The sequence below is a fragment of the Octodon degus genome, unplaced genomic scaffold (genome assembly GCF_000260255.1).
Source record: "Octodon degus isolate 3935 unplaced genomic scaffold, OctDeg1.0 scaffold00078, whole genome shotgun sequence".
Lineage (NCBI taxonomy): Eukaryota > Metazoa > Chordata > Mammalia > Rodentia > Octodontidae > Octodon > Octodon degus.
Genome location: NW_004524654.1, coordinates 380,262 through 404,425, shown reverse-complemented (window position 1 = coordinate 404,425; position 24,164 = coordinate 380,262). Strand labels below are relative to the sequence as shown.

Here is a 24,164-nt window from a genome sequence, read left to right as displayed (position 1 = left end):
TATTGAGTAGTTGTAGGTTCAGAGTAAAACTGAATGAACGATGTGGAGGTCTTCTGTGGTCCCTGGCCCTGTACACACACAGCGTTTGCTACTATTAGCATCTCACACCTGTGTGATAGATTTATTACAATTGATGAATCCACATCTACTGTCTAAAGTCCATAGTTTAAACTAGAGTTTATTCCTGGTATTGTACATTCTGTGAGTGCTGAGCAATGTTTAATGACATGTACCCACCATTGTAATATCACATAGAATAGTTTTACTGCTCTAAAAACCCCCTTTGTTTCTGCCAATTCATTCTTTCTCTCTCCAAATCCCTACATCTGCCAAACTTTTTTTTTTTTTTCTAATCTATTTAGTATAGGTCTAGAGGGTCTCATTACACAGATCAGACTCATAGTGAGCCTCCTATTTTCGGCCTCTGAAGTGCTCGGATTACAGGTGTGTGCCCCCATGCCCAGTCTCAGTCGCTCTCTCCGCTCGCCCTGGGGGCGGATACAACACAGCTGAACTTTTTATTGTTGCCAATTTTCCCTTTCCTACAGTGCCTGATTTTTAAAAATTCTTTATATGTTGTAGATTGAGATCCTTTGAGGAATAGTCTGCTATAATTTTTTTCTCAGTTCGTGGGCTTTCTTTTTACTCTGCTGGTGATTTCGTTTGATGTGCAGAAACTTTTCAAAAAGATGAGATCCCAATTGTTGACTGTGTGAAGTATTTCCTGTGCAGTTTGATTTTTGTTCATAAACTGTCTGTTTACCCCTGTTTTTTTTTTAAAGATTTCTAGCTACTTTCTCCTCCAGAAGATTTATTGTTTCAGTTTTAATATTTAAATATTTTAAAATCCGTTTGACGGTACTTTTGTGCATGGTGATAGGCATGGGTATATTTTTAGTCTTCAGCATGTAGAAAGCCAGTTTTTCCAGCACCATTTATTAAAGAGGCTAGCTTTCTTCCAGTGAACAACTTTGACTCCTTTGTGTGTTTGTAGTTGTGTCTGCATCTTTTAATCTGTTCCATTGATCTGCAGGTCTATTTTTTTTTTTTTTGCCAGTACCATGCTGATCAGGGATTTGATTTGTTGCTCAGGATTGCTTTTGCTATTCTAGGTCTCTTCTGGCTCAAGATGAATTGTAGGAAAGTTTTCTGTAGATCTGTGAGATATACTATTGATATTTTAATTGGGATTGTGTTGAATCTGTATAACAGTTTTGGGAGTATGGCCATTTTGACAATATTGATTCTTCCTATCCAGGAGCAAGGAATATCTTTCCATTTTCTGAAATCCTCTTTGATCTCTTTCTTCACACTACTATAATATTCACTATATAAATTTGTTACTTTCTTTGTCAGATGGATTCCTAAGTGTTTCCTCTTTTGGGTGTTATTGTGAAAGATGTGGTTTCCTTAATTTCTCTCTCAATGCATTTGTTGTTTATGTATAGAAATGCTATTGTTTTTGAACATTAACTTTGTATCCTGCTGTGCTACTGATTTAAGTTTTTAAATCTACAACTCTCTTGGTGGAGTTTTTGGGGTCTTCTCTGTACAGTATCATGTCATCTGCAAATAATGATAATCTCACTTCTTCCTTTCCAGCCATTCCTTTTATTTTGCTCTCTTTTCTAATGGCTCTGGCTAATGTTTCCAGAACTATATTAAACAGAAGTAGTCACAATGGACATCCTTGTCTTGTTCCTGATTTTAAAGTGAAGGCTTTCAAATTTTGTCCATTTAGTGTGATGTTCGCTGTTGGTTTGTCATAGATGGCTTTTATCAGATTGAGGTAAAGACCATCTCTGATTTTCTATAGTGTTTTTTATCATGAATGAGTGTTGGACTTTGTCAAAAGCTTTTTCTCTATCTATTGAGATGATTATGTGATTTTTTGTCTTTGGCTCTGTTGATGTGGTATATTACATTTATGAATTTGCTCATATTGAACCATCTCTGCATTCCTGGGATGAATGCCACTTGGTCGTGACGTATAATCTTCTTGGTGATTTGCTATATTCTCTTTACTAGTATTTTATTGGGGATATTTGCATCTATGTTCATTAGAGAGATTGGCCTATAGTTCTCTTTTTGGTTGGATCCTTTTCTGGTTCTGGTATCAGAGTAATACTTGATTCCATGAGTGAGTTTGGGAGAATTGCTTCCCTTTCAATTTCATTGAAGAGTTTGAAAAGAGTTGGCATTAAATTCTCTCTAAATTTCTTGTCAGATTCAGCTGTGAATCCATCAGGACCTGGGCTTTTCTTTGTTGGTAGGTTTTTGAATACATTTTCAATTCCATTGACTAATATTGGGTTATTCAGAATTTTTATATCTTCTTGATTCAGCTTTGGTAGTTCATATGTATCTATGAATGTGTCCATTTCTTCTGTGTTTTCCATCCTGTGAGTAAAGATTTTGGCAAAAAGTATTGATGATCTTCTGAATTTCTGTAGGTTGTGTAGTGATTTCCCCCTTTTCATTCCTTATTGTATAAATTTGAATTTTTTCTTTCCTTTTTTTGATAAGGTTGGCTAGAGGTTTATCAATTTTATTTTATTTTTTTCAAAGAACCAACTCTTCAATTAATTCTTTGTATTGTTTTCTTTGTCTCCATTGTTATTTATTTCTGCTCTGACTTTTATAATTTCCTGCCGTCTTTGTTCTTTTTCTAGGAGCTTGAAATGCAGCATAAGGTTGTTTATTTGGGCTTGTTCTGTTTTCCTGATGTTAGAATTTAGTGCTATAAATTTACCTTATAAGACAGCTTTCATTGTATCCTATAGATTCTAATGAGTTTTATCTGCATTTTCTTTGATTGTAAATATTGTTTAATTTCTTCTTTAATTTCATCTGTGACCCATTGTTTTTTCAGGAGGATGTTATTTAATTTCCATGTGCTTATGGTGTTTTTGCTGTTTTATTTTTTTTGTCAGTAATTTCCTCTTTTATTGTACTGTGACCAGATAATATGCATGGGATAATTTCAGTTCCTTTGCATTTACTTAAGCATGCTTTATGTGCTAGCATAGGGTCTATTTTAGAGAACGGCCCATGTGCTGCTGAGAAGAATGTATATTCTGACGTTGTTAGTTGGAACACTCTGTAAAGGTCTATTAAGTCCATTTCTTCACAAGTTCAGTTTAGTTCTGTTGTGTTTTTGCCTAGTTAATTTATCTCTTTGTGTCAGTGGATTGTTAAAGTCCTTCAGTACAATTATGCTATTGCTCATTTGATTTTTCATGCCTGTTATAATTTCTGTTACATAGTTAGGTGCTCCTACAATGGGTGCATATATGTTTATGATTGTTATCTCTTCCTCTTGGAGTTTCCTTCTAACAACTATGTAGTGACCTTTGTCTCTTTTAATCACTCTTGGTTTGAAGTTGACATTGTCAGCAACCAAAATAGCTACTCCTGCATTTTTCTGGTTTTCTGTCCCATGGAGTATTGTTTTCTATCCTTTATCTTTCAGTCTATTAATTTCTTTTGGAGTTAAATGTGTTTCTTATATGTAGCATGTTGTTGGATTTTGTTTCTTCATCCACTCTGCCAGTCTGCATCTTTTGATTGATGAGTTGAGGCTGTTTACATTGATGGCTATAACTGATATGTATTGGCTTATTTTTTTGCCATGTTGGTTTCTGTAGGATCCCTAGTTTTTCTCTTCTGTATAATTGCTTGCTCTGCTTGATGATTGTTTTTGTTTTTCTTTTCTTTCTTTCTTTTTTTTTTTTTTTAATGCATTTAGTAGAGTCTACAGGGACTACAGGGCCTCAATCAGACTCGTAGTGATACTCCTGTTTTCAACCTCCCAAGTGCTGGGATTACAGGTGCATACCACCATGTCCAGTGTCAGTCACCATCTCAGTGCACCCCACCCTGACAGCAGGACTGGCATGGAACTCTGGGTGTCAAACCCCAGCCCCGCACCCTGCCTAAGCAGGAGCTTTAGTCTGCTGAGCTGTCTGTCTGGCTCCTTTTTTGTTTTTTCATGAAGTTGTTGTTTTTGTCTCTTTCTAAAATATCTGTCAGTAGTCTTTGTAGGGTTGGTTTGGTGGTCATGATTTTCTTCAGTTCTTTGTCGTGGAAGTATCTTCTCTCTCCATTAAATGTTATTGATAGATTTGCATGGTACATCAGTCTGGGTTGGAATTTGTTTTATTTCAGGACCTCAAATATCTCACTCCAAGCTGTTCTTGATTTGATCGTCTGTGTTGAGAAATCTGCCTTTATTCTGATGAGCTTTTTATTATAGGTGATCTTCTCTTTAACAGCTTTTAATATTCTGTTCTTTTTCTCAGTTTCTGGGATCTTGATTATTATGTATCTGGGTGTAGATTTATTTTAATTATCACTAACTAGAGTTCTATATGCCTCACTTATGTGTATGTTAGATTCCTTTCTTATGCTTGGGAAATTTTCTGCTACTACTTCAGTCTTTTATGTCATTTGTGTTGTCTCCAGCTGTTTTGTTGATACTTGTTAGTCTTACATTAGTTTTCTTTGCATCATCTTGCAGCTCTTGTATTGTTATTTCCTGGTTCCTTGTTATTTTTAAGAGATGTTTTCTTTCATTTTCACTGCTGCAATGCTATCTTCAACGTCTGAAATTCTATTTTCAGTTTTGTTCAAGTGGTTTTGCCAGCTTTCAATGGAATTCTTAATGTCCTGGCTGTCTGTTTGGATCTGTTTCATGCATTCTATTTTTTTCCTGTGTTGTTCATTCAGTGTTTCTATCATTTTCCTATTCCCTTGTATTTTTTTTAATCTATGTTTTCTTTAGATGTACAGAGTAATTCTTTCATCATTGCTGTCACTTCCTTTTTTACCTGAGAGATTATTTCTGATCTAATTTCCCTCATAACCTGATGGAGTTGTTTCTTGTAGGGATCCGTTGGTCTCAGTGTGATTAGTTCCAATGTGGGGATCTGTTGATCTCCGTGTGATTAGTTCTACCTGGTGAGAAATGGCAGCAGGAATGAGAAAAGCTGGGCTAGGTAGTGGCTGGTCTGCCTGGTTGGCAAGTCCAACCCACCAGCAAAACAAAATGAATGTTTATTTATATGTTTGCAAAGTTAGTAACACAAGTGACACAAGGTTGCCTAGCAACTAATAGCTGACCTTCACCAGATAGGATATTTATCTCAGGACTGAGGTAGCTTGTTTGCTTTAGACACTGAGGTCTGGTCCTGCCCACATACCTTTGACTGATTTTCCAGTTTCCATGGCTCCCAACAGTGTTTATTTCACTTGCTATCATTTCAGAGATGTCAGGTATGTGACTTTCAAATACTTTTATCATCTTGTCTCCTGGACTTATGTTGGGTGGGATGGAGGTCTGAGAGTACCTTTCACTCTTTCCTTTTGACATTTTTGAAGCCCCCAATGTTCACCCTGACTACACTGATGGTTGGGGTAAAGGTTGTGGATGAGCAAGCCTCCCAGAAGAGTGGGAGGGTGGAGTAGGTTCACCAAAGCTCCAGCTGTGTGGGGCTTAGAGTGGCTTCCACTTCAGTAAGTGGGGCCAAACTGCAGTTTGAGAAGGATCCCATGATGATGAGGGCAGACCGAAGCTCCACAAGGCTCTCTTGTTGATGGGTGGGTGCAGGGTAGGTCTCACCAGGGCTTCTGCTACTGGTGGGATAGGCTGCAGCAGCTCAGCGGAGCTAAGGAGAGGGGAAAGCAGTTTAGCTCCAGCAAGGGTGATGGGGGTGGGGTAGGGCACACCATTTCCCCAGGCTGTCTTCCAGAAACTTGGATTCTCTGACAGGCAGCGAGGGCTTGGCTGGTGAGAGTGAGGAGGGCTGGGCCTGGTTGTAAATTCTTAGCTCATTTGGGTAGATATGAGAGAGCACAGTTGCTGGATAATATCATTAAGTGTATGTTAAGTTTTGTAAGAAACTGCTAAACTGTCTTTTAATGTGGTTGTGTTATTTGCATTCCTACCAGCAATGAGTGAGAGTTCCTTTGGCTCCACATCCTTTCCAACATTTGTATTTGTTTGGGTTGCAGATTTTGTCTATTTCAATATATATACTATATATATGTATATCTGTTTTTCATGTATACATATATTTCCTAAGATCCAAGTGGAGATTGAAACCTAGTTTTTTAGTAATATCTGCTTGTGTTTTCACTCCCAGTGTTGCCTTTGTGGCAGTATATTAATGATGAGGATGATGTCCTCATACTTTATGGAATTCACTGTGCAAGTAACATGGTAAGCCAAACAGGTTTTGGTGACAAGAAATTTTAATAGCACCAAATCTGCAGAATTGCCATATTTCTGCTGATTCAGCAGGATTGAAGTGGTATTCAGAAGGTGATAGGTTTTACTTTAAAATCCAAATCATCCACATTTCATCAGAATTATGTATTAAATAGGTGTGTATAAGCTAGCCTGAAAACCTAACTAGCATCTATACCATTATTTTTACTGAAAAGTATATTCACAAATTTTAGAGAATATTTATTTCATATCTAATAGTGACTTTTCGAAGAGCTTGTTAGTAAGTTGGAGTCTACATGGAGAGCTTTTGATTAAATTGAAGTCTCTTTCTTCAAATTTTTCCTATGTTAATATCAGAAATTGGATTTTGGTAGATTCCAAGCACAGTAATGTTAAACATCTCAAATCAACTAACTTGCCTTGCAGAGCAGTATGACCAACTTCTCAGCAGATGTTATGGCAACATTTTAGGGTTGATGAGTGAACTCTGAGTAAATGTTGGACCTGATGCTGGGCAGCCCCCCACTAGGATGGTTGTACAGTTTATAGACTTCTTTATAGCAATCAGTGTGAATTCAGTATCAATTTTTTTGGCAGAACTGGGGATTGAACTCAGGCCTTTGTGCTTAACCAGGGAAGCGCTTATTCCACTGAGCCATCTCCCCAGCCCCTCAATATCAATTTTAACTTTGGAGTTTATTTACTTACCACATATATAGTACACAAAGTATAAGGAAAGAATCTTAATCAAATAATATCTAAAATAGATCCCATGTTTATCTGTTAAATTTATGCATCTTTCCATAACACTGGCATAAGCTTCATACTACTTTTGGCATTTATTTACCATAAAAATATAAATTTGTCTGCTTTTTGTTTATAGAACAAGCTATAAATCTTCTGGAAAGGCACTACATATCATATTGTATAAGATAATTATCTTGGTGTATAATACATAGTAGTTTATACTGAAAAAAATCTTGCTTATTTTGTTATATTTTTAGGCATCAGGCTAAATAGGGACACTCAATTTATGATATGTACCAGTTTATGATATTCAGACACTTATCGAGGGAATAATTCTAAGAAGAATTAACTGGTATTAGTTTTCCAGTAGTATAGGCAAAAGTTAAGTGCAAGGTGCTGCTCTGTCCCTTTTATTTCAGGATCCAGTAGCCTTTATACTTCTGCTCCATTCAGGTTCTTTTTTTTTTTTTTTACTTTTAGAATTTTGAGAGTGGTAGTAAAAACAAATAGGTCAGAGATGTGATTCAGAATACCTAAACATTTCTGCTAGTTCCATGAGAAAAATGTTCTTTGCTTAACTTCAGTAGATGCTAAAAATATATATTTGGCACAAAACAAATCAGAAACAGTTTTTTATGTTTTCATGTTTTTATTTTCTGACACAATGTCAACATCTTAAAAATAGAGAAAAGACTTGTATGTATTTTATGATAGATGAAGCTTTCAATTCAAAAGTAGAAAATTAAAAGAATGGAATCCATGTAGTATCAACAAAAAAGTGATAAAAGGATAGAGATCCCTGTCCCTGTTTAAGAAAAAATATGAAGAATTCAAGTATAAAGGTTTTTTTCTTATGGTATCAGAAAAAAAAAATCGTTATTTTAGTTATTGCTATTAAAGGGTAGGAGTGATTTAAGCATTATGCGTCTGCCTATGTGTTTTGCAGGGTTTATTTTTAAAACTTGTATCATATGTTGTGCAGTTCTTTTAATGTTATAAAAAGTTTTTATATTTGAACACCCAATTTAGTTAGCTTTTCTGTTTGCTAATATTTATTTTCTCATAGCTGAGAAAAGAAAAACATGAATTTCTTTGAGTGGGGAATAGCATTTAAGAAGCCAAGGGCTGGGGAGATGGCTCAGTAGAATAAGTGCTTCCCCGGCAAGTGCAAGGGCCTGAGTTCAATCCCTGGTTCTGCCGGGAAAAAAAAAAAAAAAAAAGAAAAAAGCCAAGATCTGTGGAATTGTATGTGTCCTTTCTTCTAAGTGGCTTTTTTCTTCTCAGAGGCAAGTGCCTTTTCTGAACTTGTTATACCTAGTGCATATTTTTTTAATTAATTTTTTTGAGAAATAGCAATGAGTTTCAAAACAAGTTACAATAATTAATACATTGCATATTGTTGTCTTCATAGTAGTTATTCATAGTACAAGATGCAGACATGATATCCTCTCCAAACACTATTAGAACAGATCTTTCTTCTCACTGAACTAAGAGAAAGTAGCTATCATCTGTCCTATTTTGTATATACAGAATATAAAATTATACATTTCACTATCAAGTGGTCCTTCATTTATATCCTCCTTTTTTGTTTAGTTTTGTCAGAGATGGGTATCCTGTTGTTATTTAAATATTGTAGGTGTGTGAATTCAGCAAAATATTCCAACATAGTCCAGTAGTCCCTAATAGTAGTTGGTTATTTATAGGACTGGCAATGTCAGAAGTTGTTGAGCGTTTTATAGCTCAGCATATTAATATGGCTTTGCTTTTTATACCTTGTTTTTATACTTTTCTGCTGGATGGTTAAGACCAAGATAAAGCAAGACCTATATAACAAGAAATGTGACTATTGTATCTGACAAGATCAGTCAGATCCCCTCAGGATTAACCTGAAACCCTGTACTGCACTTTGTAGTTCCTTTGTCAGTGTCAGCCATGTGGATGAGTCACAGCCATTGCTTGACCAATTTGTTCTCTGTGAAAGCCTGAGAGAATGTTTTCTCTCTAGCTGACTCTCCTTAGGCACATTATACATGGTAGATAACTTTCCTCTGTGGCCCCATAATCTCCTTGATCAGAAAATTTGGGATACCACTGAGTTACAGGATGCTACAGTACAGATTCTCTTATGTCCTGAGTCCTCACTGACCTTGAATGGCTAGGGCCAAAATGTTGGCTATCCTTGTAGCCCTTTTTTTTTCTCTAATTTTTGGTCTGTGTAAAAATATATAATTGCTTTTTTCTATTTTTTAAAAAAAATTTTAATTTATTTTTTTTTTACATTCTGTAGGGATTTAAAATTTAACATATCAATACTTGAAGGAAAATACCTGTTCCATGTTATATCTAAGATGTATGATATTCAGACAGATAGTGACGTTAAGCTCAACTGCTTCTGTTATAGGATAATAATATCATTAAGCTTCTCTTCTGGAGGGTTAACAACTTAAGTTTGTAGTACATATATTTTTAAGCTTCATCTTTTGTATTTTTTTTTTTTTTAAGCTGGGCCTCTAAAACGCTGATTCTGAGAATTATCTCTAGTCACATCCACTTGAGGGGAATATTACTTTTTCTGGGAATGAGATATGTTGTTGTGTTTCAGCAGTCCTTAGTTGTCCACCCACTTTTGTTCCTGTTTTCTTCCTAATTGCTGCCTGAGTTGTTCGGCTACAGTATAGGGTCTAGAGCTTGATCTGCTGGTTTGTGTGTACACTAAAATTTTTAGCAATCTTTCTCCCAGTTGTGCTTTAGGTTTGGCTATGAGTGGTTTGATTGCTGTTTTTGTTGCTTTCTTTGACTCCCTGGAAGATTGGAATTTCTTGGAGTGAGCACATGGATCTATAATTGTTTTCCAAGAGATGGAATGCTTCAATTTCAACCATATCAGTGGCTTTCTAAGATGTAAAATGTCTGGCTTTCAACTGAACATTTACTGAAAATGTGGTGACTCTTTGCAACTGACTGGGTAAGAGTTCAGTATACAGTATTTTGAAGTATGTTAGGCCATTCATCCCTGCCCTGAAAGGGATTTAGTATGTTCTTTTTGGATCCTTCTCTGCGTTTTCTTTCTCCTTCTACTTTCAGACGGATGTCAGTCATCTTCTCTCCATTGTCAGTGCACTGACTGCGATCCAAAGTCCTGTCTTCCTTGTTATGTGCTGTGAGTGGAAACCTGGGAATTTGGATGACATCTTGTTAGACATGAGCATGACACTAGAACAAGCAGGCCTAAATAGAAGTTGAACAGCCCCTTCAAGCTTCAGAGCCTGAATCTTCTTAGTATGTCTATTTGATTATTAGTCATTTCTGCCTCATTTCCAGTTCTTTATCATGTTCTAGTTTGAACAGTTAAAACTGTGCAATCTTTAAAAATATCATCTTTAAAAATTGTGTAATCATTAAGGGAGGCAGTACGCTATTCACAGCAAGAGTGGCTGGACTTAGCCTGTCTGTACTCCCAGTCTGTTCTTCCATTTTCTTACGTATAAAATCTTCTCTGCAGGTTTTGTGAGAACTAAAAGAGGTAATACCTGATCAGTAGAGAGCAGTACTTTGTGGAAAATGATTGCTGTTACTACTGGTGTAATAGTAAGTATGTATTGAATATTCACTGTGCAAAAGGAGCAGTGAGTAACAGAGTAACAGTGAGAAACAGTAGCAGGGATCTGAGCAAGTCCTCAGATCTTTAGGATAATCCATATGACCTCTGTTCCCCGACCCTCAGTAGCCTCTGCCTCCACTAGAAGTGAAAATCTTTTAAGGATGATTTCTTAAACCTTTAAGTTCCCCTGGAGAAAGCATGAATGGTGACTTTGTAGCATACAAACTAATTATAGGTTTCAAAGGCAAATTATAACTAAATGATGTTAATTTCAGAGCTGTTAAAGCACTTTGTTACTCAAGAGATGTGTGGCTTGTAATGAAACTACAGAGTTGTAGAATCGTGTGTCCACCAGAGGTCACATTATACTTTTGTATTAGTGATACCTTTCTTACTGAAAACGAAACCTATTTCAAAGATTGAGATAGGAAAAGTCATTATTATTTTCTATAAAAATATAATTTAGAAAAGAAAGAAACCTAAAATGAATTATTGTAAGAACCACCATTAAATGTTACAGTTTCATATTTGACAGTTTATTACTCTGTTGGTTATAAAATCCATTTGTATTGTTGAAGTAACAGTGTGATCTTGGTACCCAAGTTAGAACAGAAAATTTTTATTTATGTTTCTTTTTAAATTATTGTGCTTATGTATAGTCATGTATGAATGTTTTTCCTCACATTTTTAATTTTTATTACAAGTATACATTTTGAGTGTGTTCACTCAAAGTGTGATCTACTCAAGTTACTTTGTCTGGATTTTTAGTGTCTAAATATGTGAAATGTTTACTTAATCTGTTTAATTACTGTAGCAGTAGGATGGTAAATATCAGCATTTAAGTGCAGGTACTGTGCAAGTGATAAAGTGCTTTTGATTTTGGCCTACTAGGAAACATGGGGGAAAATGAAGGAAATCTCTAAAATTTGAAAGTTGGAAGAGTTTATATTTGCTTCCCTGAAATAGCCAGTCAGGTTAATCACAGGTTTGTGTCTGCCTCTCTGTCTGTCTGTCTTTCTTTCTTTCATCAGGAATTGAATTGAGCTCATGACCTCATGCTTGCAGGCAGGTGCTGTGCCACTGAGCAATATCCCCAGCCCACAGAGGTATATTTAAAATGGGCCATGGGAGGCTTGCTGGTTAGCTCAGTTGTTTAAAGTGCTGGCTTGGGCAAACTCACTCAAGTGCAGGGGACCGAGGTTTGATCTCCAACTCCTCAGGCCGCACCAGACTCCACCTTAAGGCAGCCTGAGCTAGCCCCCCCGCACCCCCCCCCCAAAAAAAAGAAAGAAAGAAAAGTCTTGTCTCAAGTTTTCCTTCTACTGGGCCTTAATTAATTCTCAATGCTTAGCTATGAGTCACCAGTTTAATCACTTGATCTGAGCCATCTACCATGAACTGGATATTATCTGACCTACCAAACATACAGTTGGTGTGCATAGAAATTCTCCATCATCAAAAAGGAAAAAAAAATGCTCATCAAATGGAAAGCATAAGGGCTGGCCAGGTAACTCAAGGGATTAAAGCACCTCTTTAGGCAGACGCAGGGGCCAGAGGTTGGATCCCTGGGCTTACCCTACCAGGCCACCCCCAGGGTGCACTGAGATGGCAGTTGAGACTGGGTGTGTTCGCTTAGGAGGCTGTGAACAGGCGAATCGCTACGAGTCCAGTCTACGTAGTGAGACCCTGTAGACCCTGTACTAAATAAATAAGAAAAAAAAAAAAAAAGAAATGGTTGAGCCTAAGCAAGCCCTGAAGGCAGAAGCTACATAAAGAAGTGACCCCTGATCAGGCAGGGAGAATTCTGGGAAAGGAGGGAGGGGCAAGAAAAGTTAGAAGGATTAAGATGCAATATATATATGTACCGGCTCCTCTCAGTGACTGTATTTATTATGTATCACAGATACACTAATAAAAACAAATTTGAAGTCATGAAAAAATGGGCCATTTTAAAGCTATTTTAAGAAATATTTAAAAAATTAACTATAGTTTTGTGGAAAATTTGTATTAATCATTTTTTGTGTTTCTTTTTTATGTTTATGTTTTGACTTTTTTTTTTTTAAAGCAGAATATATTGAGGGAAAGAAAGCTCCTGTCTGAGAGAGGGACAGGAAGGGGGTCCCGAGTGGGTGGTCCCCCTATTTTTTTACTTTTATTAGTACATAATTAGTACACTTATAGTACTGTACTGGATTTCTTTATTTTTTTTAATTTATTTTTTTTTTCAAAATTTTATTGATAAACAGCAATGAGACAGTTTCAAATCAAATCGGAAGTACAGTTTCAACAAATAATACACTGCATATATTCTTCCTAGTGGTTAATTGCTGTACAAGATGCGGACTTGAGATCCTGTACTGGATTTCTAACTGGTCAATTTATTACACCCAGCTAAATTAAACTAGCATGGTGCTGGGTGGGGCAGGTCCCCCTGAGGGTTGATGCCAGCAGCATTAAAGGCAGTACAGGAGAAGCTGCTAAAAGACTGTTAGGGATGCTGTTGGGAGAAGCTGTTGGAGCTCTTGGAAGTTGCTAGATCTCTTGGGCTGTTCTGCTGGGGGACCTTGTCATGCTGGGTTTTCCGATGAACCCCAAACCATGACAAGTACCCTCATGAACTTTGGTCCTTGTCTTGAGCACCGCTTCCTGGCTCCAGAGGGGAAGATGACGCACTGCTCAGCCTCATGGAGAAGCTCGTCATGTTGGCTTTCCTGATGGAACTTAGCTTTCCTCATTGCTGGAGGAGCTCAGGACCTCACTGTTGCTGAGGATCGCTGTGGTACTTTTGGGGGAGCTCTGGTGCTTACCTTGAGTGTTGCTTCCTAGCTCCAGTGCAGATCTCTCAGCCTGCTGGCATAGATCTTTCATCCCACTGGCACAGACTTTCTAGCTTCCACCACTGACTCTTGGGCCTTTTCAGCACAGATCCGTGAAGCAGGCCTGCATGAGGATTTGTTGTAGGTGTGGGAGGCACTGTTTTCATGTGGACTCATGAAGGATATTAAGATCCTGCCTCCCAGGTGGAGTCATTAGTATTTAGTGTATGGATAGATTTCCTGCACTTGTTGTATATGATTCTTGGGTGATTCTTTATAAAATAACATCATAAAATATGTCCTGCATTACAGTGTTCACCTTGCAAAAAAATTCCCAAACCATGACAAGTACCTAATGTTTAATTCACTGTAGGGGGTTAGTGAGTTTATATTAAAAATTATACAAAAATTATATAATTTTTTACATAAAAATTCGATTTATATAAAATTTATATAAAAATTTTAATTCCTTTCCTTTCCCAGTTGCTCTACCTGCTTTTTACTTTTCCAGCATCAAATTTATTTATTTTTTAAGACCTGATAAAATTGTCGTATATACAGATTGAAAACTGGACTAATAAGCCAAAGAAAATATAAAAACATGTAAGACAGTTGTACTAATTGTACTGAGTTACACCTTTAGATGACATAGTCTGCCTGAATTACTTTTCCTCCCTCTTTTTTCTTATCTGATATTTAAAATGTGATATTTAAGCATGTGTATCTGAGTTATTTCACTTAACATATGGTCTTGAGTGGCATCCCTTTTCCTACAAATGATTCAAGTTCATCCTTTTCTAGGGCACAGTATGTAGTACTCTATTGTGTATAAACACATTTAAAAAACCCATTTATTCACTGGTGAACATACAGATTTAGCTATTACCATTTGTGCTGCTATGAACATGGACGTGCATATGTCGCTGTGCTAAGATGTCTTTATCTCTCTTGGGATGATATCTAGAAGGGCCAAATGGAATTTCTACTTTCAGTTTTTTGAGGAATCTTCATAATGATTTCCACAGTGGCTATCTCAGTGCACAGTCCCTTGTGCCCACAGCCTCACCAGCATTTGTTATTGGTTGATTTCTTGATGGTAGCCATTCTTTCTGAGTGATACAGAATCTCAGTGTTGTCTTAATTTGCATTTCTCAAACAGCCAGTAATGTTGAACAGATTTTCATGTATTTGTTGGCCATTTGTATTTTTTCATCAGAGAAATGTCATTTCAGAAGCCCATTTTTAATGGAGCTCTTAAATTAATTGGGAGAGGGCTAATTTTTTTTGCTTTATGTATTCTAGATATTGGTCCTTTGTCTGACGAATAGCTGGAAAATATTTTTTTCTCATTCTGTAGGTTGTCTCTTTGCTCTGTTAATGATTTCTTTTGCTGTGTGGAAGCTTTTTAATTTGATGTGATCCTGTTTGCTGATTGTTAGTGCTTTTTGTGCAACTGATGTTTTGTTCAGAAAGTCTTTGCATACACTTATGCGTTCAAGAGTTTTACCTGTTTTGTCTTCTAGCAGATCAAGTGTTTTTGTCCTTATGTTTAAATCTTTGATCTACTTTGGTTTTAATTTAGTACATGGCAAAAATATGAGTCCTAGCCTCAACCTTCGACATGTAAGTAGCCAGTTTTCCAAGCATCATTTGTTAAAGAGGCTATTTTTTCTTCAGCAAAGCAAGTTACCGTTTTTGTCAAAAATAACATAGCTGAGTACACCTGAAATTATTTTAAGGTATTCTGTTCAGTTACATTGATCCATGAGTCTAGTCTAGTCTAGTCTAGTCTAGTCTTGTCTTGTCTTGTTTTTGTCCTGTCCTGTCCTTTTTTGGTCTGAGATTGTGTTGTCCGCTGCCTTGTCATGGTTGCCCAGAATTGCTTTTGTTATGCTAAGTCTTTGTTGGTTCCATATGAATTTTAGGATTATTTTCTCTGGTTCTGTAAGGAATATTATCATTATTTTGTTTTGGAGGCATTGAATCTATGTAGTACTTTTGTAGTATTTGGACTATATTGGTTTTTCCTTTCCAGGAGGAGGGACTCTCTCTCCATTTTCTGATGTGTTACTCAATCTCCTTTTTCAAAATACGTTATAGAGGTCTTTCACTTCCTTGATTAGGTTAACTCATAGGTATTTCATTTTTTGATGCTATTGCCAGTTTCCCTCTCAGTGAGTTTGTTGTTTGTGTAGAGAAACATTAATAACTTTTCAGTGTTGACTTTGTATACTATTACACTGCTGAATTTGGATATTAGTTCTGGGAGACTTTAGATGGAGTTTTTAGGGGTCATGTCATCAACAAATAATGATAATTTAATTTCCTCTTTCCCTGTCCATATCCCTTTTGTTTTTTTCTCTTATTAGTCTAGCTAGTGTCTCAAGAGCTATATTAAATAGAAGTGATGATAATGGATACCCTTATCTTGTTCCTGATTTTAGAGGAAAAGCTTCCATCTTCTCTCCATTTAATATAATGTTGTCAGTTGGCTTGTCATAAATGACATTTATCAGGTTGAGATATTCCTGTTTTTTTCAGTTTTTTAAATCATGAATGGATGTTGTAGACTGTCAAATGCTTTTTCTACATCTATTGAGACAACCAGGTGATTTTTGTCCTTGGTTCTTTTTATGTGGCATATTATATATATTGATTTATTGAACCATCCCTGCATCCTTGGAAAGAATCTTACTTTGTCATGATGCAAAATCTTTTTGATGATTTGCTCCATTCTGTTTACCAATATCTTATTGAGAATTTTTGCATTAATGTTTATTAAAGAGATTGGCTTGTTCTGTTTTGAAACAAGCTCCTTTTCTGGTTTTAGAATTATGGTAATGCTTGCTTCTAAGAATGATAGTTGGGGTGGTGGTGGAAATGCTTCCTTTTCAATTTCATCATAAAGTTTAAGGACCGGTGAGATAGCTCAGTGGACTAAGTGCCTGCTTAGGCAAGCACAGGGATGAGGGTTCAATCCCTGGCATTACATGCAGTATTGGCCCCACCCTTGATAGCACTAAGCTGGCCACCTAGACTGGCCATGGTGGTGCACATCTGTAATCCCAGCACTGGATAAGCTGAAAACAGGAGGATCACACTGTGTAGTGAGACCCTGTACCAAATACAACAACAACAAAAAGTTTATGGAGTACTGGCAATAGCTTCCCTAAAGTTAGAATTCAGCAGTAAATCTGTCAGGACTTGAGCTTTACTTAGTTGATATTTTTTTAAAACTACTACAATGTCACTGATTTATTAGCTTATTTAGGCAAGTTCTCTGTAGGTTCCAGTTTTCCTGTCAGATCCTTCATGTGTCTCAGGCCCACCTCTTTCCTTCTTTTAAATTGTTTTCCATTATCTGGAATTCAAATTTTGTTTATTTTATTTTATTTTTTTTTGGCGGAACCAGGTATTGAACTCAGGCCCTTGTGCTTGTCAGGCAAGCACTTATTCTACTGAGCTATCTCCCCAGCCCTCTGGAATTCAAATTTTGGAGAGGTGAATTTGTTGCTGCTTACTGCTGTGCCATCTTCCTAAAATTCTCTTTCTTGTGATTGTTGATGTTACTACTTGTACTGTTGTCATAACTTTAAGTATGGTATTGAAAAAAATGAATATTGATTTCTGGCATTTTCACAGTTTTACAAGATTTTGTGGAATTAATGGATTTAATTGTATTTATGCATTGCTATATTTTGTTTTTACAGATAATTTTAGTCCTGCTGTGGAGAATGCCAGAGCTCAAGTGCTAGATAGTAATATAGCCAAAAGATGGGTTGTATAATTAGGGCAGTAAGTCATTTGGTGCTTAAAATACTTCATTATACATTAGCTATAAATAAAAAAGTTAATCTTAATTATAAGTATTGTGCATATGGTGAAGTAGAAAGGATTAATGATAATTTTCAGCATTTAAAGCGCTCATAAGTTTTGAACTTTGTTTTACAAAAATGATTGTGAGAATAAGTAGAACATGGTTGGATTTAAATAAGGAAAAATGAGGTATGATAATAAGGTTGATATTTAAAATTTTTACAAATTTTTTTTACAGTAAAAGAAACATTGCCATTAATGCTACTCACAATATTGCCTCTTGCTTTGAACATACTTAACTATCATTCTTGTCAGTTTCTGAAGTGGTTCTGCAAGTCCTTGTCTTTGGCTGTACTGTCAGAATTGCTTCAGTGTCCTGAATCAATTCAAAGCATTACTCTTCATGGTCTTTCTGAGTTGGGGGAAAGAACCAGAAGTTGCACAGTGCTACATTTGGTGAATAAGGTGGAAGAGAATATAGCATGTCTTTATGAGCCTGCTTTTCCATTGGGTGATACTCGCCAGGAGTATTATTGTACTTTGGCTCACTTGCCATGAAGACATGAAAGTGAGCTTCTAGAATCACTTCAGGAAGTGTCAAGAATGATGGGATGCATTTACTGGACGTGAGGAGGAATATTCTGAGGTGGGATTAGTGGCAAAGTGTCTCTACTGTAATAAGGTTGAAAAAATATATGTATGTATTCACTATAGTTTTTGAGCTCTGGGGTGTGTGTATGTGTGTGTGATTTTATTTGTATATATGTACCAATCTCTTATTTACTATAAATATTTGGATTTTACTACTTTCCCTTCTGACGGCTTGTTTTCTTAATGACTGACTGTCTGATCTCAAATCCTGCGGCCATACTCTTTACATTGGCCAGATTGTCTTTTTAAAAATATTTATTGTCTTTTAAATGTTTCCTAATAGTACAGGTTATAAAGACTTTTTTCTCATGTGAGAGTTTTGTTGATAAGAATTTCCACTATTTGTCTGTCATGAATGGAAAGTATCATGTAAGCTCGTGGTATCTGTTGGAGTCAAAGCTTGTCATAGCTCTGGCATTTACTCTTCCATGACTTTGGACAAGTCTCTTCATCTCTGTGTTGTTTCATTAACTTTTTAAAATTTATTTTATCTTTTTAAAATTTTATTTTATTTATTTTACTTATAAAAAGTATACAAAATAGTATTAAAACAGAAAAATTATAAGTGATACAGAATTTCACTTAACACAAAGTAATATGAATTTCACTGTATGTGTTGTAATGCATAGTTTGTCTTCTAACCAGTTATTCATATTACCAGATACCTATATATGTGTGTATATATATATATATATATATGTGCAAAATTAGAAGAAAGAAAAAAAGAAATATATAAGAAATTAAGAAGAGAAACAGGAGAAACAGTTGAAAAAAGGAAACAAAACAAATTCAGCATTATCTCTTCCTTTATATTACGAGTGAATTTTTTTTTTTTTTTTGCAGAACTGGAGATTGAACTCAGGCCCTTGCGCTTGCCAGGGAAGCACTTATTCCACTGAGCCACACACCCACATACCTCCCCGGCATCTCTTCCTTTATAGACCAACAGAAATCCACAGTATAGTTGTCCAAACCATCCTATTTACATACATAGATATATCTCTTTCCCGACTCCCCCTCATGTCCTTCTCCTCAACTCAATAACTCTTTCCTAAGGAAACTTCTTCATTATCTTTTCTGTTTGTTTGTTGGGTTTGTTTGGGTTTTTTTTGGTAACGGGAATCAAACTCACAACCTCATTGCTTACCAGGTAAGCACTGTGCTGCTGACCTCTACCCCCTGTTTCATTATCTTTTAATTGAGAACAATCATTTCAATATAGAGTTGTTAAATGAATGCTATTTTATATCTGGCCTACTGATTTCAGAAACATTGCTAAGGATTTTGTTTATTTGGTTTTTGTTTGCTTTGCGGTGCTGGGGATCAAACACAGGGCCTTGTACATGCCAGGCAAGAGCTCTAACACTGAGCCACACACCCAGCCCTGTTTTATTTTTTAAGGAGGTGTCTGTATTTGAAATTTAACTTTTTTCCCCTTTAGATAACAGACAAGAGAATATCCAGAAGACATGCCATTCTTGAGGTGATGGGTGATCAGCTTCGAATTAAACCGGTAAATATGTTGCTAAAGATTTAACTTTGCCTCTTACTCTTTTAAAAGTACCTGATTAGAGGTGCCTATTTTCTAAGGTTGTGGAAATAGGGAATTAATGTGAGATTATATTATTCTCATTACCAGAAGATAATTTGGAGATAAAAAGATCTCAACTGTTAAACTATGTACTTTCTCAGAAGGCAGAGCTACATTTTTATAGTTTGAATTTTTATGAAACATGATTGCCTGCTTGTATATTTATTATTAGTTTGTTTATAACTGGATACTTCAAGTACAGTTCTATAAGAAAGCTCCTAACTATGTAGGCTTTCTTTTTTTTTTAGGGTCAGAATGGGATAGTGACTGAAGCCATGTCTGTATTAAAAGATCTGTATGTTAACAGATTTCTGTACCGCCATATGTGGAATTAAATATTCCTAAAATTTAGAACTTGTTTAACTTCATGGTTTTATAAAATTTTTTTGAAAGTTTCTGTTGAGAGCTAACATTTTAATTACTTTCTTTGTAGTTTAAATCCTGGTGATTTATTTGTTGGAACAATTTCTGAGAATATAATACATGATTATTCCCTTCCATTTGTAGAATCTCTTGTGTAGGAGAATGAACTGGGGGGTTCCCTGCTTATTTTGGACTACATATGTAGTCATGCAAATATTGTTAGGAAACTAAATTCATTAATTTATGACATTTTAAAACCAATTTTAATTTTCATATTTTATATATAATTTCCTTTTGTATCATTAGTTGTTTCTTTTTACAGAGGTATTGATAATTTCTTTTTATTATACTATATTGAACTGTTCCAAAATTTGAAAAGTATCCTCTTAATTCTAGTACTGGGAAAATTGTGAATAGGGCTGAATTTACTGTCTCAACCCTGAAAAAGAGAATTGTATTCATTTTCTTTCGACATTGTCTTAGTCTTAGAAAGGTGTTAATAGTTATAGTCAGTGTTCCTTTGGAGCTCTTTCATTTACCGTCAGTTATTCATCTCTTGATCCTTTCAGACCATCTCAGAATCATAACGTCCTTGAACATAGGCACTAATCTTTGCATCCCTAATATTTAGCATAATGCCTGTCATGCAGTAGAAAGCTTAATTGATGTTAGGTAAATGCTGCGGTGAGAACTGTATGTGGCATTTGTGGCAGTGGGGGGTCATAGATTTTTTATGGAATTTTGTTATTTTGTAGTACTCAATTTCTAAAAACCTGCTAAATGAATTACTGTATCATAAAATAAAGAAGTTTGTGCTTTCCCTGAGGCACATTGAGAGAAAGAATACAGGGATTGCTAAATTCCCATTGTACCTTTCCTGAAAGAACATATTAGTTTAGATTTACCTTACTTAATGTAGCAATTGTGAGGTCCAGGCCCAGGAGACAGAAGAACCCTAAATAAACTCAGGGTCCCTGGTCCTCAGGGAAGAAGAAAAATAGCAACTGTGGCAGATAATATGCCTGGCCTCTCATGTGAAAGAACATGACTTGGTACTGACTTTCTGCATGATTTCGATTCACCCCTCCACAATCTGTGTTAATCAAAGGAAGAATTTATAGTGAGTACCTTATTTTTTGCTAAGTAGATCTTTTAAAAATGTCCTTGATAATTTGTTTTCTACTTTATTTTTATGCCAAAGCAGAGTATCAGCTGTCATAGATTTATACACTTTTCTGGATTTGTATTTTTTATATTTAAATTCTACTGATAATTATATATGCAAATATCATAGAAAATAATCCAGTAAACTTTTATTCTGCTTATAAGTAATATCCCATCATGGGCCTTCCCAAAAACCCCAAAATAAAGACTTTACACATTTATTTGGAGGGCATTTATCGACTGAATGATGAAGAGCTGAATAAATGTGATGATCTATTCTGTAGCCTGTATACTTCAAATGTTTAAATGTTTTTCTGCCTTCCTTCAGCTTAGAAATCAAAACAGCAGCAGATAAGCAAAGTTTAGACAGCAGTGTTGAATGCAGTTAAGACAGTTACTAATCTGTGCTTTTTTTGTGGTTTTTCTTTTTCTTTTTTTTCCAGCAGAACCGGGATTGAACTCAGGAATCTGTGTTTTTAAATTGAATGAATTTCTGCTCTTCCCTCACCCCAGTGTTTCTTCTTTAAAATATGCCTTAGCTTTCTAGCAGTTCTTGGAAATAGTGGAGGAAGAGATGATGTTAGTTTATGAGGGGATGATATTTCTTTTTTCATATGTTATTTAAACTTAATCTTCAGTCTAATACCAGCAGGGAAAAATGCAATGTAAAGAAAAAATGATATTTCATATAAATGACTGTATTACCAGTGGGTAGTTACATTCTCAGGGTGAATTTGTAGCCATCAGTGCTTTTATGTCATTTTATTAAAATCTTCCTTATTTTGGGTTTTGAATGATTTAGGAAATAGTTCTATTAAAGCATAAAAATACCATTTTTTTTGCCTTCAGCATTGATCTTCAAAATGTACATCTTTGTATTGTTTTTTTTCTATTTCACAAAATTCTTGAATTGTGGTTGATTTTCTTCCTATGTAGTTTTGAATTAAGCTTGTATAATATCTTTAAAAACCTATGATATCCTTTCCTCCACTCATTTGAGAAAAACCTCTGAAAATAAAAGAGCCTCTTTGGGAACACATCAGTCTGTCCTTAATATTTAATGGAATGCCAAGAGAAAGCTATAGAAAATTGATTTGTATTTTAGTTCCAATTCTTCTGGGTTAATGCATCCTTTACATTACTTCTCAAGTTATAGTATAATCTATTTAAGTTCGCATTTATACTTCCTTGGTTCTGTCAAAAGCCACACATCAACAATATGTCTCTCACATAGGCAGTATACATCTTTCATTCTCCGAAGGCTTGGGTTGGGCAATATTTTGTCTGCCCTTGTCTTCCTTCGAATCAGAATTAAACTCATTAAAGAAACTGGGCATTGTACCATCTCTTTTGGTCTCTGGAAGACTTTGAATATTGAGAAAAATTTTTATCTACTTGGTTCTGTTTGGGGAAGGCTTGAGAAGATTTTTACCCTGGCAAGTGCAAGGGCCTGAGTTCAATCCCCAGTTCCACAAAAAAAAAAAAAAAGAAAAGAAAAAGAAAAAGAGAGAAGATTTTTAGTTATATAATACATTTGCAATGTAGGTCTGGGGCCGGCCAGATAGTTCAGCAGACTAAAGCACTTCCTTAGGCAGAGTGCAGCAGCCGAGGTTTGATCCCCAGCATGCACTGCCAGCCCTGCCCCTGGGCTGCGCTGAGATAGTGATGGAGACTGGGTGAGGTGTCAGGTACCTGTAATCCCAGCACTTGGGAGGTTGAAAACAGGAGAATCACTGTGAGTCCAATCTATGTAGTGAGACCCTGTAGACTCTGTACCAAAAAATAGAAAAATTTAAAAAAATATATGGTTAAATATCATTTTCCTTTTAAATTAAATAATGCAAGCTGCACACACGTATGCATATAATGTGTTATATATATATGTTTAATGAATTGATATATATTCTTTAAGGTGTTTTTAACTTTGGCCTTATTTATGAATGTATTGGTATAAAATATTTATAGTGTTGTGCTGACTTCGGCAGCACATATACTAAAATCCAAACAATACACAGATGATTAACTTGCCCCCTGCGAAAGGAAGACACACAAATTCATGAAACATTCAGTATTTTTCTGCTGATTTCTGCTGGTCTATTGAAAAGAGCAATTAATGCTTAATTTTATGTATTTGGTACAGGGTCTACTATGCACCTCGAACTCATAGTAATTCTCCTGTTTTCAGCCTCCCCAGTGCTGGGTTTCCAGGCTGTGCCACCATGTTGGGTCCCAGCATTCCTGGGGTGGGGGTCGGGCTGGGCTGCGTGGCCTGTGATGCAGGGATCAGATCCCAGTCCCTGTGCTTGCAAGCAAGTGCTTAGTCTGCTGAGCTATCTCGCCAGCCCACTTAAATTTTTTTTTTTCTGTTCTCCTTTTAAATTTTTTAGAACTGTTTTTGAACAATTTTGCATGCTTATATCTGGTAATCTAAACAACTAATTTGAAGACATTATGCAACATAGTGATCATTGAATTCCTATTATTTTGGTTAGTGAAATTCTGTATCGTTTCTGATTTTTTTTAAACTACATTTCTTCTTCTTCTTTTTTTTTTTTGGCAGAACCAGGGATTGAACTCAGGTCCTTGCGCTTGCCAGGAAAATACTTATTCCACTGAGCCATCTCCCTGGCCCCAACTATTTTTATTCTTTAAAAAATCTTGTAGATAGTTTTTATAATGTCATTTTGAAGTGTGTTATATATAGTTTTCTCATTTCTATTTTATGTTTTCTCTTTTTACTTATTCATATTCCTAATTTTCTCCTTCTTAAAGCTTTTATGGACTTAATATATAGGTGGGACTTTTATTGGAATATTTATAGTTTGACATAGATTTCTGAAAAACTTTTATGAGTAATACATACTTAGGATAGGGTAAAGAATCAAATACTGAACTGTCTTGGAATTTCAGTTTTGCTTTTACTTCTGGGATCTCCTATACAAACAGTTAGGGAAAAGGAAAGGATCATTAAGGAACATTGGTTTACTTTTTTTCTGTGTGACTAGATTTACTAATAGCCTTATGTTTAGCCACATATACTTTAAACATGAAGTGCTTTCAACTGAGGAAAAAAATAGTCAAACTAAATGTTCTTTTTGTCTTTAGGTTTATGATGACTTTGTAAACAAGTGTAGTTTCCTTCCTTAAGTATTTTATGTTTTCTACTTTATAATTTTATGACTTTGT

At 35.6% G+C, this 24,164-nt stretch overlaps 1 protein-coding gene and 1 non-coding gene across 3 annotated transcripts in view; both read left to right on the top strand.

Moving 5' to 3' along the window:
* Aplf (aprataxin and PNKP like factor) overlaps nucleotides 1-24,164 on the top strand; it is a 132,688-nt gene that overhangs the window by 3,746 nt on the left and 104,778 nt on the right. For both annotated transcript variants that reach the window (XM_023720889.1, XM_023720888.1), the window contains exon 2: nucleotides 19,302-19,373. In XM_023720889.1, coding sequence (XP_023576657.1) covers nucleotides 19,347-19,373 — 27 coding nt within the window. In that variant the 5' untranslated portion in view covers nucleotides 19,302-19,346. The remainder of the gene's footprint in view (nucleotides 1-19,301; nucleotides 19,374-24,164) is intronic.
* Nucleotides 22,948-23,054, top strand: LOC111818067. The gene has a single exon (XR_002822138.1). It is a non-coding gene; the product is annotated as a U6 spliceosomal RNA (small nuclear RNA).